General features: G+C 39.7%; 1 protein-coding gene across 5 annotated transcripts; it reads left to right on the forward strand.

The window, feature by feature from the left end:
* Positions 1-267: 267 nt before the first annotated feature.
* Positions 268-10,787, forward strand: LOC148409134 (methyltransferase-like protein 27). Of its 5 annotated transcripts, none has more exons than XM_088441032.1 (8): positions 268-1,571; positions 1,965-2,080; positions 2,186-2,355; positions 2,824-2,948; positions 7,357-7,485; positions 7,564-7,699; positions 8,624-8,719; positions 8,785-10,787. In XM_088441032.1, exons 4-8 carry the CDS (start codon positions 2,832-2,834, stop codon positions 8,985-8,987), a joined length of 681 nt encoding a protein of 226 aa, XP_088297158.1. In that variant the 5' UTR covers positions 268-1,571; positions 1,965-2,080; positions 2,186-2,355; positions 2,824-2,831; the 3' UTR covers positions 8,988-10,787. The 5 variants fall into 5 exon arrangements, with proteins under 5 accessions (XP_088297158.1, XP_088297157.1, XP_088297160.1 ...); XM_088441031.1 differs by having other exon boundaries at positions 2,186-2,341; XM_088441034.1 differs by lacking the exon at positions 1,965-2,080 and having other exon boundaries at positions 2,186-2,341.
* The last annotated feature ends 4,818 nt before the right edge of the window (positions 10,788-15,605 follow it).

Here is a 15,605-nt window from a genome sequence, read left to right on the forward strand (position 1 = left end):
GACAGGTTTGAGGTGTGAGAACTTGCTCCGTCTTGCTGGAACCAGAACTTGCTCATGGGTGACGTGTAGATGGTCTGGACAACTTCGTCCTGTGCCTCAAGAAATGCACAGAGCTAAATGGAGGCCATCTAGAACATATTTTGTGGAACGGAGAAAAAATGGCCAAAGACCCTAGTGTTTTGATGTGATGTTTGTAATATAATAATTAATTATGACCAAAGTTTCATTTCATTCGGACAAAACACTAAGAAAAGGGGCCTAATTAGACTTGGGGCCCGTTTTTTTTTTTGGGTCACCCTGTATTTATAGTTTATTATCATTTATGTTGATAACGCACGCTACTGCCTATGTTTAGTAAGCGATGAGTGTTTATTCTGTTTATGTGTTCGTTTGTGTAGAGGTTGCGCTTTATAGTTAGTAGTTGTTGCTAACCCGCTAATGTCAGCTATAAATACAGTAAATTCATAGATTAAAGTTCGGCAAGTGTTTATATGTTAGTTGACTGACTTTAACATTGTTGTTGATTTATTATTCAACAGATACTACATGATACACCATACATGAGCCAAAATAAATGTGAAATTCAATGTGATGACTTGCGTACTCTCTCACCGGAGTCTTGGTGCAGATAACCAGTCCTGAGAACAAATTCTCAACAAACTAAGTAATATTAGTTATTTAATGAATATACAATAATGTTAATAAAGATAATGCAATGTTAAATAATGTCATGTCGGGGCATGGCGAGTAGAATGCGGGTGTGCGGGAGGATGGACCGAGAGTGCGAGCAGCAAGGAAGCCAGGAGGGGATGTGCTCAAAAACAGTTTTAATGAACAAAAAAATGGCAGGATGGCAGGAACAAAAACAGACAAAAACTGGGCAAAGTACAAAAGGAACGAGAAAACGCAAAGCTAAACTTACGGGGAAGGGCAATCGGTGAACCGGAGTGCGCTGTGGACGAGGGAGCGAGGACGTTAGGGTGACCATAACAATAATCCGACGACTAACAGTGACAAGGCTGCAACTTAGATACACGAGGCTAGTTACAAAACAACGCGGCGAAACAGCTGGGTGAGAACAAGAGGAAGGGTAATCTGACACACAAGGGCAGGAACACACAGGAGACAGGTGGACAAAATCAAACTATCAGACAGGGAGGCGAGGCAGACGCGGGAAAGAAACTATTGAAACTAAATGGCTAAACAAACCACAAAACCCATAGCAGAACGTAACCCAGGCAAAACGTGACAAATAATAGGAGAAAGGAAACAAAATACGCAAAAAATTTAAAAAAAAAAGGTTGTTTGTGGTTACTGCGGCTATATTGGGGCGTACATAGAAATCTAGGAACTGATACCCTACTTCGCGGGTTTCAGACTTTGCGGGGAGTTGACACCCCCCATTAACAGTGAAGAACGGGGATCATTGTATTGTATATCTCAGGTCAAAGGTAAAGAGGGTTTTTCAGTGTGCTCCAGGGAACTTTAGGGAACACTCGAGTGGATACACTGTACATCTCAGTGCAAAAAGAAAGAGCATGAAGAGGTCAAGAAAAATCGTTTTTGTTTTGGTGAGTGCAAGCCTTTTCTTTATTTGTTTAATTTTTAATATATTTGTGTTATTTCTTTCATATTTCATTAATAGTAAATAAATAAACTGCGGTTTGTAATTTGGACTTAATAAAAATTTTTGTGGATATTTATTTTAAATTATTTTAATTTTTCTGATGCGGTTTGATTGATGTTAAAAAGCTCCGGAAAATAGCCTGTGTAGCCTAGTAACGTGTACGTGTGTACATAAGGAGCATTTATTCGAGAGTCTAGCTCTAGCATCACAGAAGGCGTACGTGTGAAAGTCACGGGCCATCACTGATTTAAACTAAATATCATATATATTAACTTTCCTTAATGGGGAGTCAGCAAGACTGTTCTGTTTGAACGTTGTTGTTTTTTTTTTTATTTAGACACCAGATATCACTGTGGAAGATGTTTTGAATGTTCCAAAAGATCAATTCACTTTCTGAATCAATCGTTCCAAATGATTCGATCATTCCATCGTTTCATTTCTGCAATTAATAATGTGAGTTGCATGTCAGAGCATGAAATTATGTCACAGTCTACCAGTTCAGACAAATCATGCTCTCTCACCAACTTGTCTAATCACATTCCATTCAATTATTACCAGGTGCAACCAATCACCCATCCTGCAAATAAACCTGTTTGTTTGTGGTTCCTGTTGCCATATTGTCTTCCACGTTGAGACTACTCACAAGCCCCTGTGATCTCCCTGTCTGGATTCTGACCAAATCTCTTCCCGACAACCAGATCTCCTGTTACCTCGGTAAGAAGACCTCGGTAAGAAGACCTGCTCTGCCTACTTGACCAAGATTCTGCTTGCCCCTGATCCGATTCCCTGCCCCGGTTTGGCGCTGTGCGTGAGCCTTAGTGTGCAAACCAGCTTCTGTTGCTTAACTGCCTCATCTCCCTGCCTTTTAAAAAACTAGTTGCTCAGCACTCTGGCCTCTCTATATGTGCTTTTGAATCTAACCTCTCATTGGGTTATGACCTGCACACTTAAGTTGTCACAACACGCCTCCATGCAAATTAGGGACCCCCACAGATGATGCACTGTGGAGGCCTTGGAATGGAAGGATGGAAAAATACAACTTCTTAATCATTGATGCAATTAAGTAATTTGTGTACATGCCCTTCTGTCTCTGTCTGTCTTAACGAACGGGTTGGTCACCCCAGTGTGACAGATCTCAAACTTTTAATGATGTGTGTTCGTATTTTTATTTATTTATTTTTCCTGTCGCCCATTAGCAAGCAACATGTCGTCCACGGACTCTCGCACATTTGAGATGGTCAAAGACTTGATCCTCACTATGCGCAGCAAAGTCACGGACAAGATCCACTTCTACAATGAATGGGCACAAACCTACGATAAGGTCAGCGACAACAACGCGCCGGTACAAAATCACCTTAGTCAATCATTATAGCTAGTCTTACATTGCACATGACATATTCAACAGCTTGAGGACTTTTTGATGTAGGTGAGGTTTTAGCTAAAAAAAACAATACAATTTGACTTCTTCATTGACTCGCAGTTTCTTTGTTGGACACGTAGCAGCGCACAAATTTAAGAAAATGCTTTTCTCTTGCAATCTCTGGTAATCATCAGCGATGATGTCATCTCCAGGGTTGGTGAATTGATGGCTGTCCGTTACATTGCACTAGGGCTGCACGATTATGGCCAAAATAATAATCACAATTATTTTGGTCAGTATTGCGATCACGATTTTTAATTACGATTCATCATGTTTGGTCTATTTATTGCACTTCTTTTTGACAAGCAGTATATCCTGTATAAACAAGGCTTGATACTTAAACTTAATAATAAACAAAAATAAATCAACTAAATAATAATTATGGTAAAAACTTGCTGAATGCTGGTCATTGAAAAAAATGAAGCCTACGTAGAAGCACATACTACAAAAGACCTGTAAGAACACCAGAAAAAGCCTTAGTTTTTTTGCAGTTAAAAAAAAAAAAAAAAAATGGTCAAAAGTACCAGAATCACTCGAAGTGAGTATAGGCTTAACGATCAAAATGTCATTTTTGGTCATTTCAAACCCAATTTATTTGGCTTTTCCAAAATGGGTCTCAATTGACAGCTAGCACGGTATACTAGGGACTGAGGAAAAGCAGAGGCTTTTGGCATGCAAACATGTGGTAAACATTGTCATCTAAAGGCTTTTAGGGTGGAATTGAAACCTGATATATCCAGAGTGCCAGTGAAACCAACTTCAGTGTTGTCATTAACACGTGAAAGAAGATGCATGGAATCTTGCTAGCTAGTAGATTCAAACAATCAAAATTCTTCCAAGCTTCGCTTCTGTGTACTTGCTTGCAGGTATTCACCGGCGAACACCAATAAGCAAACATGTCGTCCGACATGTTTTCTGTCCGGCGCTTTCACTCGGTAAAAAAATTCTAGAAGGTATGCATTGTGGAAAATCTGGCCAGCGCAAACATTGCGCGAAATGGCGTGGTTGCCAAAAAGACACCGTTTTGACGCGTGGAGCCGCATTGAACTCGCAGGGTGCCTCAAGCATAAATCAGGCAGTGGACATTCTTGCAGGATTTGCTCGCTTGCTATTTCTTATGCTTAATGATGTCAACCTTGCATTTGCCCCTGGTGGTAGGACGACCGAAAGTGCTTGATTTGACATGTACTGGTTGGCGGCTTTTTAAATGTTAATATCACCGATTTTCATCTTAATTAATTGAGGCAGCCAATATCATGATCGCGATTAAAATTCGATTAATTGTGCAGCCCAACGTTGCACTTGATTATCCCGCTCACTGCTCTACGCTATTCAGTGAAATTTTAAAGATGCCTTGGTGCTGTTTGGTGATGTACTCTTCACATGCAAGCCAATATTTGTTTGAGTGGCATGATTAGTGATAATAAATGGAACAGATTTGTTTGCACAAAGCACAATGCATTTCACAACCGTCAATGACTCTTATAATGTGAGTAGTACTTGCATGTTTGTCTGTTCATTATACAGTATATTTATGTAACAGAATATAAAAAGTAAATTGACCAGAGGTAGGCACATCTGCCCGTTGTCACAGTTAGCTTTGGAAGCTATTTAATATGGCGTTATATTTGTGCCACAATTACGCACGCGCGGAAAAAAAATTTGAGCGTTGAAAATCAAACTGAGTGAGCGAAAACAGATTTTGAGCGCAGAAAAAAAGTTCTTGAAAAGAAGTTTCTCGCTCAAAATTCCTTTTTGCTCGCTCGCAATAGCATTCTTGCGCTCAACATCTCGCTCTCGTTCGCGATACTCCTCCCTCCCTCGCTCAACATCGCGTTTGCTCAACATCGAGCTCTCGCTCGCTCGAGTCGTCCTCCGCGCTCGCTCAGTTCTGCTCACGCGTTACATTTGTGCCACAAAACCAGCCAATCAGAGCTTGTAAAAGCACATTGATTGACAGCTTGGTATCCAATGAGATTGCTTGTTGTGTTCACCCGGAACGGGCAAACGAGAATGCGTCACATCGACGTGGGCTTATATTATTAAAGTACAAAAACTAACAAGGTATTTCTGTCAAATGATACAATACAGTAATAATAATAATATTAAAATTAATTCTCCAGCCCAAGTCCGTGTTGACGCACTCTCGTTTGCCCTTTTCGGGTGAACACAGGGCAAACGAGAGTGCGTCAACGGATAGCGTACAAGCAATCTCATTGGATACTAAGCTGTGTCAATCAAAGTGCTTTTACAAGCTCTGATTGGCTGGTTTTGTGGCACAAACGTAACGCGTGAGCAGAACTGAGCGAGCGCAGAGGACGACTCGAACGAGCGAGAGCTCGATGTTGAGCGAACGCGATGTTGAGCGAGGGAGAGAGGAGTATCGCGAGCGAGAGCGAGATGTTGAGCGAGAGAGGGCTATCCCGAGCGAGCAAAAAGGAATTTTGAGCGAGCAATTTCTTTTTCTGTATTCAAACTCCATCGGTGCGCGCGCAAACTCTTATCATTACGCGCTCAATAGTTTTTTTCTTGCTCTCAAAATCTGTTTTCGCTCACTCAGTTTGATTTTCTCCGCTCATTTTTTTTTTTCCGCGCGTGCGTAATTGTGGCACAAATATAATGCCATAATTTAACGGCATTAGCACACAGGTCAAGCTGCTCACTGTAGTTAAAAACTAGCGTCCCCAAATGCACATGCACATTCCTTAACGTGTCCACTTCAGCATGTAAATATCTAAAAACAATCAGCACAATATTATTGATTTTGTCACTTGATAATGCTTCTTCCTCATCTGAGCTCATACTTGCCGTAAAAAAAAGACCCAAAAACAACAACAACAAAGACAAAAAAAACATCTGTCTATCGTCTGTCTAAATGTCTATCGTTTTTATCTTGCTCACAGGTTATATTGGACAAGAATTAGAAATATGCATATGAATTTGGGTGGCCATTGCTCATCAGTTTATATGATAAATGAACATGAAAAACCAAGCCAGGAACCATTAAAATGATTCCTTCTCCCGTCGCTGATGTAGTTTTCTATACTAACTTTTGTTATAGTTTAATTCAAATTACAGTGGGCCCCCGGGTTACGAACTTAATCCGTTCAGCGGCTACGCTCGTATCTCGAATTGCTCGTATAGCGGGCAATCCAAACCCATGTTAATTCGTGAATGCGTGCAACGCGCGCCGAAGCCTTAGGTAAAAACGACACACTGTATACATATATTAAAAGTGAGTGACATAATCTGCTGTACACTTACATTATATAATAAATACAATGGATAAATAGCTTTTACCTTTGAAACGACGAGACTTGAGCTGGGTGTAAGCAGAGGTGGGCAGAGTCCAACGCTCAAAGTTAACACGGCGATAGATATGCTATTGGTCTTACAGTGTTACAGTAACTCTTTCAGTCAGGGTGCAAATCACGCAGATACTAAAACATCATCCTCTTATTTCTTTCTTTACCGCTGCTAGTAATTTTAGAAGCTATGTCTAACAGATAAAGTTTGCAAAGTCTTCACAACATTCCGTTTTTCACTAATTTTCTCTCCTTCCTTCCATCCTGTCCCATCAAGCTAGATAAAGGCGTTCGGCCAATAGCATATCGGCATTTCTGTGATTGACGTGTGACGCCGGCCAATAGCATCTCCGTGAGTGAGACCGGGTGACCTTAATCGACCAATAGCATATTCGCATCTCCGTGACTGACTGATAATTATTCGCACTTTTTTTTTTAAACGGTTGGAATGTATTGACAATTAATTTTAAAAAAAACACACATTTAAACCAATGACAATTCTTTGTCCTGCAATCGGCACATTTAATTTCATGTCAGCTGTTTTTCCCTTTAGCTGTACAAACACTACACTTAAATGGTAATATATTTAGACACCGTGAGTGAGACAGTCAGTGTGACGTTGTAAGACCAATAGCGTTCACGTTACTGCCACAAGTATCTACTGATGATTGATGATGTCGCTGCTGTTGATTTTATTGACGCAATTAAACGAGAACATTTCTACATACTCAATGGCCGGCATGTCGAATTGCTCGTAAGGCGAGAGGTTTGTTCGTAGGCGAATTGTTCGTAAATCAGGGTGCTCGTAAGCCGGGGGCCGACTGTACTTCAAACAGCTAAAAACATATTTAGTGTGAGACCCAATTCCTCACATCCACCCACCCATGTTTTTATCAACTCACAACAGGGATTGTTCTTGATTTTATAATAATAATAATACAAATAATAATAAATGATGATATAATGCATGGCAGCGGAGTTCACTAATTGTATTCACTCAATAGGATATTGAGGTTCTTGAGTATCGCCCACCCAGTCTGGCGGCGGATCTAATCTCCGCCCACTTCACCGGGGAGCGCCAAGGGGCAACGGTGTTAGACGTCGCCTGCGGAACTGGCCTGGCAGCCAAGATGGTTGGTACTGTGATTTACGTGAAGATATCCATGGGAATGATGATCACTGTCCTTTGATTGCCAATGCGTGTGGTACAGCTGAAGAGGAAAGGATTTAATCGCTTTATGGGTGTTGACGGCAGCGAGGGCATGCTGCAGTGCGCCCGACAGAGTGGCTTGTACCAGGACCTCAAGATGGCCGTACTAGGAGACCGACCACTTCCTGTCACATCAGGTGAAGAAATTTATGTGCTCAACACGCTCAACTTTAATGGCAGTCCTTTGTTGCAGACCCATCTATGAAAAGTGCATTTTCCAGAAAGCCCTCTCAGATGCTTTACAAAGATTTTAATATTTTCAAAGGCTCTGATTGAAGTATTTACCTCTCAGCCTTTTATTACACTCCAGTTTAGCTATGAAAACTCAGCTGCCTTCTTATTTGGAGATTAATCCGAAAAGTATTCACACCTCCTCACTTTTTCCACATTTGGTAACCTTGCGGTCTCATTCCAAATTGTATTAAATTAAAATTCTACCTAATTATTAACTGTGGAAAAAGTTGAATTTATTAAAAATAGAAAACTAAGAAATCTGTATTAACAAGGAAGTAGGCTGGAGTCTGTCAGAAAAGTGGCCAGAGCAAGATCAAACTGACCCAGTCAAAGGGTGAATCTATCAAATGGACAGCGTGAACACAAATTGTTGATCAGGATCAGGTGTCTAGATGAGGCGTGGGCAAACTATGGCCCAGGGGCCTAAGCTTTTTGATCCTCCCACTGAATTTGGAGAAATTATCAATCAGAAACTGGGTAATTTAAAAAAAAAAATAGGTAAATACATGGGACTTAAATAATGTAATGCTAATTACTCATGCAATGCTTTTGTGTATTTTTCTTTATTGAAATTAAAGCTCGTTTCCTAGATATGCCACATTTCTTTCTCTTATGAGGTGGATTATAAAAAAACTCCATCCATCTGATCCCGGTCTGGTTGTTTTGTCAATTTTTATAACCCTTTGCAGCCCTAGAGTTACTGTAAAAGGTTTGCTACCCCATGGGACTGTTGAGTTTAACCACAGCAAATGTGCCCATAATGAACAGCATCGGCTGCAACTCTGTATTTGTGATGGCAATAAATCATTCATTGTCTTCCCATATAGGTGACTATGATGTTGTGATAATCACTGGCGCTCTGGTTTCAAGTCACACCCTTCCAGTGAAAGTAATTCGAGAGCTGTGCCGCGCAGCCAAGCAGGGTAAGGACAAGATACTTCGGACAACATTGAGGCTTTTCACCTCAAGCTCACCTGTGACCACACAGGAGGCCTCATCTGCATGACCACCCGGGCAAACGGTGACAACATGGACTACAAGGCGGCCTTGGAGGATGAAATGAGGCACTTGGAGGATGAGGGACTGTGGTACCGTGTGGAAGTCACCGACGTGAGCAACTTTCAGCGAAGTGTGGACAACGACGACGGCACTTACATCCCTGGTTGTGTGTATCTCTATCAAAGGCTCTAGCCCTAGGGCTTTGTGTCGATACAGATTTCTAAATTTGATTTATTTCAATTCACAAGGGCCTACAATTTGATTAGCATCACCATTATCTTTGATTTTTGACTCAGTTAAGGAATTTATGCACTACCAATTTCACTTTCATTTGGAAGATTTAATGCTGCGAATAGAAAAAAATTATTTTTGCTCTAATTTGGTACAGTGATATAAATGTTAATATTTTGCATTCCATTCAGCGCAGACACCTTCATTCACAATTTCTTCAGGAATTGCATTTTCTAGTCTTTTCTTTTTTGACTTGTTTCAACTCAATTCCAGTTTATCCGATTCACGCCACTCCAATTTCATATTATTCCAATTATTCGTGTGACGATTGCATGTATTTTTATCATTCTAATTATTTATCGTTTTCCCACAATTCCCTGAACATTTCATATTCAAAGCTTTCCCATTTCACATTTACATTGCAAAATTTTGCTCATTTATTTCGCCTGAGGGATCATTCCCATCATTCTAGTAATTCATACATTCAAATATTTTTCCATAATTACATATTTTTCACCTTTAATAATTTATAATTCATTCCCAATGAGGAGTTTATTATTCATTATCAATGGGAGATTTAACATTTCACATTTAAGCTTTCCCACTTCACATTCACATTTAATTCAAACTTTAATTCATTTCTTCTCAGCGATCATTTCCATCATTCGGATAATTCATAGATTTTAATATTTTCCCATAATTACATCGTTTTTCACCTAAACATTCCAATATTCATATCAAATTGGAGATTTATCAAGTTTTCCCATTTCACATTACAACATTTAATTCATTCATTTCTTCTCACGGATCATACCTGTCATTCCGATAATTCAAACATTTTAATATTTTCCCCATAAATTCATATTATTCATCTAAATATTCAAATTTTTATATCCAATGGGAGATTTAAAATTTCACATTTTAAGCTTCCCCATTTCACATTCACATCATTCATCTCACATTTTCATTATTACTACTATTCACAAATTCCTGTATTTTATACTGAAACTATTCCCAATTTTACCCATAATTCCTCATTCATTCCCATTTTGCTCATTAAAACTTTGGCACCTTGACTCTTTGCCATTTCTTATCTGATTTACATCGTTCAAACTTTAATCGATTCCTGCAAATCCTGCCATTGGTGTCTCTTCCCAAATATCCTCAAATTACCCAACAATTCCATACTTTGTACTCACTACAATTCCATTCCTTTATAATGAGGTCATTCATTATGTGGCCGTTTGGCCAATTTGGACTACCACTTAGGAACACCAAATACTCATTTTCCCTTGGACCCCTATGAGGTGGTTATCTTGGACAGACTACCACTTAGGAACACCAAAAGCTTATTTTCCCTTGGACCCCTATGAGGCAGCTATCTTGGACATTTGCCTACATATACAAAATTCTTTTAACTTCCATGAACTCTTGGGAGCAATGTTCCCTCTAATACGGGAGACAGTGCATCTATGATTGACATGTTTGTAGGAGCTAATTCACAGCATTTGGAATTATTATTGGTTTTTATCTTGAAAAAAAAGTTAATTTAAATTTCAGTTTTTGTAATGATAGAGAGCTAGAAAGTTAATTATTTGTTTGTCAGTTGTTTCGGCCCACTGCCCAATGGGCATTTACGTTACTGCCCTCACAGTATACTACTGGTCCTTTAAGAGCCTTGGGGCATGCATAACAGGGGGCAGTTGAGCTTGATTGCAGATTAGAGAACACTGTTTCTTGACCATAATGTTTGACTTTTATTTGAAGTATTTTTGTTTGGAGAGCTTTGGAACTACTATGGAAATAAATTGATAGTTTTGTTGAATCAAAAATAGACTTGTGGAGTTTTTTAATTTTATTTATTGTATTTGAACCTGGGCAAGCATACAAGTAAACCAGGCGGCCAGAAGTCTTAACTCGCACAACGTTGCCAAACAAATCATAACTATTTTTGTTCATTTTCAACAAGTTTGTTGTTACTAATTTTATATCTTGGGCAATAAGTGTTTTCGACAAGACAGTGTGATGTATATAGCACTTGTCACGATGGCAATGAACAAGCCACAAGTTCTGAAAAAGTAATACAATCTCACCCACTTTCACAGCTTGTTCTTCTATTTGCATATATTTCGACAGCCATTCCATCTTAAATGAAGTGCATTTCTTTTTTACTTTTGCTGGGTGAGTGGATGTGTCGCTGCTCGTTCGTTTACCATAGATTAGCATTTGAGTCTCTTAACTTTGCAGTGTTGTTAGCTAGCTAACCTGCATGGGGAGTATATGCAGTGAACATTTCTGTCAATGTGTTTGATTGGCTGAATAGTGTAAGTGAAACCTATCGTATGATTGGCTGGACACTGATATGCCACGATCCACTGTCCACTACATACAGTAGTCCACCGTGTCACTTGAGAAGTGGCTCTTCGCCACCAAGTCATTCACTTCCCCAACACAGATGACCTGCAGGCAGTGACGCAAAGGTTTGCAGGGCTGGTGGGGCATCAGACATTTTCAAGAGCAATCAATGGATGGCTGTCATGTCAGGATCAAGTCTCCAAGTGGCCCTGATGGTCAGGACTATAAAAATTGCAAACTGTTCCCAAGCATAATTCTGCAGGTTGTGTATGACCATCAGGGCCGCTTTGTTGACATCTACTTGGGCTGGCCTGGGTCAGTCCACGACTCCAGGGTCCTTCGGCGTAGCCCTCTGTACCAGAGAGTGCTGTATCCTTCTCCAGGGTACTTCATCTTAGGTGCCTCCAGCGACTACTCCCCCTCATTACACCCTACAAGTGGTTCAGTTCAGAGTGTGGCGGCTCGGCGCTTCAATAGTCATCATTCCAGGGCACGCTCCGTTATTGAGCATGCCTTTGGCATTATGGTGAGGTTCCGGGCCATTTTTTCCACTACCTGGAGGTGCATTACACTTTTGAACCACATGTAAAAAAAAATACATCCCAATGAAAGGGACTGATTTTCATTCATTGTACTCAATTTTATATGACCTTTTCACTCAAATCATAATTCACTATTATTCTGATTGGTCATCGCCACCTGTGCCATCCTCCATATCATTTGTGTTGGAGCGGGAGACCTCATGGCTCCGGAGGATGAGCCAGAGGAGGATGAGAATGAGGATGAAAAGGAGGCTGACACCGTCGCTGGGGCGCATTGGAGGGACCGGCTGTGTACTGAGGTGTCTGCTCTGGAGGAGGTCCTCGGAGGACCATGAGTATCTCTCGGTAGTTATACACACGTAAAAGTACTATTTAAGACAACCAATTATCCCATCTGTCTTGAAGTATTCATCAAACATTGCATCCATACATAAAAAAAACATGGCACGATGAATAACAAATGAATGTATTACATATTCAGTTTACCTTAACATACAGTGTGTTTAAAAATCTCTTATGTTCAAGAAAAACAACAAAAAATTAAACAAATCCCAACTGTTCCCAGCCAGCCCTGCAAACCCCCACCACATGGACGATGTACTGGACAGTGGAAATATGATACCTCATTTCCAGTAAAGGAACTCCAGGACTTTGATTACAATCAAGGTGTTAGGAACTTTTGACGAGCTTATCTTGACAGATAAGCAAAGCATGAACAGCGTGTCATTAAATAGAAGTGTCAATAATTAAAAGTGTCAATAAATAAATGTTTCATTAATTAAATAAATGTGTCATTAAATAATTAAATGTGTCATTAATGAACTAAAAGTGTCCTTAAATAATTAAATTTGTAATTAATTAAATGAAACATTTAATTAATTAATGAAACATTTATTGAATTAAATACACATGTAATTAATTAATGACACATTCAATTATTTTATGACATTTATATTTAAACATTGAATGGTACATTAATTTATTGAATTTTGGCACTTTCGGTCCTCCATATTCTTTAGCCTGGAGGTGTGAAATTGCAATCCTGAAGGGCTGATATTCTGCATTTTCCAGGTTTCCCTCCAACACACCAGATTCAAATGATTAGCTCAGCAGGATCTTAAAATAATACAAAGCATTTTACAAAGACCACTACACAAGCATCCTTGTCCGAAGAAAATGTCCAAACTTACTGGGGTAGACTTTGTATAAATTCTTAAAAACATGATGACTCAGATTGGACAGTCTCATAGTTTCTCAGAGAAGCTAGAGCCAGTTAGACCAGTGTCCACTGCACAGCCACTTGAGCCCACATCTGACCCACCACCACCAGCTGCCATGAGTCCTTTACAAAGCACCTCCATTTCAAGCACTGCTTTGAGGTCTGATCCTTCTACTCCCGATCAAAACCGAGGGTGAGGAACTCATTCTCCAACACTGATATAAATCCACCTGAGGTCCAAAGTTATGAGGTGGAGCATGTCATGAAAAACGAAGAAGACTCACTGAACCACCATACACTGAGAGCATTCTCAGGACGGCTGCCCAAACCTGCACATGAGTCTGACTATGAGACCTGAACATCAGGAGTGGACATGATTTTGAGGGATTCAGCTGTGTCTGATCTCCAGCGTTTGTGGAGGATAGTCGATAGTCCTCTTCCTCCAGCTGCTGATGTGGTGAAGCCCCTCAGTCCAGACACAATGACTACTGTTTATTTAAACACTCTTGACATGACTCTGCATACGGAACAGTCAGGACAGAGATGAACTGTTTGCCAAATTTATGGACACGTTTCACGATGGCGTCGAAAAACCATCTGCTTACTTACAAAGGCTGCAAGTTGCCCTAAATGCTGCTCTAAAAAAGGTGGGGTGTGATAGAGTCCGATGTCAGCCGGCACCTATTGAACCAATTTTGTCGTGGATGCTGGGCTATGCGGATGAAACGGCATCTTGCATCCGCCTGCCCTAAAGCCTTCGCCCATGTTCAGTTCGCTTACCTACTCACTGACTGTCCAACACTGGTTGCCCGCAAAGCACCTCCTCCAGGAATTTAAACTAAGTTCGGTTCCTGTTGTTGGTTGGACAAATGGGAGCCAAGGCCAGGCCAATACATCCCCGGGACATCAAAGCTGTTTGCAGCCATTTGCGGGTCATGCTCAATGCTGGCTTCATCAGGGAGTCAGAGTCACCCTTTGTTTCCCCAAGTTTCCCCAATTGTGGTGAAAAAATGATTTATCCCTATGAGCGATTAAAGATGCCGTGTTTTAAAGGTCAAAAATTGCACATACTACGGTAACATTAAATCAAGTAAATCGATAGCTATCCTGATATTTTACATATAAACCGATCTACAATTTCATACCTGATTTTCATTTAATACAATAAAATTGCAAATTCTGATCAATGTTTGCTCCACAGGAAAAGGCAGTTGAGCTGTTTTATCTTAAATACAATACTTTTCACGATCAGTCATTTGGAAATGTTTTCCAAGCATTTAACCAGGTACAATTTTCTATTACATTGTTTCATAATTTTTTTAATCATTATTTAATGGAGCATTCATTCTTATATTTAGCATGCTTTTATGAACTTTAGGTTGGTGAGGAACATCTATGATTATTTAGGTGGCCTTGAAGTTACATACGTCAGTAATATAAGAAAGATTGTCAAAGTGTATTATGAGCATCACCCTGTTCAATAAACTACTACATAACAAAACAATCTTTCTGTGATTCAGGTATGCAATACAAAATAAAAGATGGTATACTGAATCATGTTTATGTTTAAAAATAATATCCTGAACAGTACAAGGGGTCCTGGAATTACGACATGGATCCGTTCTTAAGATGTGGTGTAACCCGAATTTGAGTGTAAGTCGGAACACCACACAAATAATAACTAAAAAATAATGAATAAATAAATAATAAATACAATAAATGCTATATATGTACTCTGCTTTAAAGTATTATCCTATTGTTCTGCCCCTTTTTGCCCCCGTTTCATCGGATAAACTTTGTTCTTGCACCACATTTTATTTTGTAGAGAACTCTTGTTTTGAACGATGGTGCAACCAGAAACAGCGCAACGAATTTGCCAGCAAAAATGGCAGCGGGGAGGCAGGGTTGACCTCAACTGTAACTTTTATTACATCACTCGAATGGTCGTTGGCGTTTCATTGTTTTTAGACCACTTAATAATATCTAATTTCACTTCCATGGTGATGGCAAATTGTTTACTGCCTGCGTCCGTAACCTCGAAACAACGTAAGTCGAGACCGTCGTAACCTGAGGGCTCCCTGTACATCTTTTCTCAAGGTTTCTGAGTTTTTCACCGAAAGGGGTTTGGAGTTTTCCCTTGTCCTTCTGGGAGCTTTGTTCAGGGGATGCGCCACTGTTAACTTTTTTAATGTTCTCCATGATGATTTCACTTGTGAAGTCCTTCGACACTCGGTTGTAGTTAAGGGCTATATAAATACATTTGAGTTGACCTGTAACTGTAAATTGTGCAGTAAGATGGGCTAAGTTTATGTACATCTAGGACTAATTAAATTAACTTTTTACTCCAATTTGTTTATTTAATGATATTTAGAAACCTTGCGGATAGTATGTCAGTATATTTCAGAATATTTAGATTGTTTTCAGGAAATGTTTAGCTTATTTAGGTGTTTTACTGCAAGTACA

The sequence above is a fragment of the Hippichthys cyanospilos genome, chromosome 18 (assembly GCF_059441005.1).
Source record: "Hippichthys cyanospilos isolate Australia breed blue-spotted pipefish chromosome 18, RoL_Hcya_1.0, whole genome shotgun sequence".
NCBI lineage: Eukaryota > Metazoa > Chordata > Actinopteri > Syngnathiformes > Syngnathidae > Hippichthys > Hippichthys cyanospilos.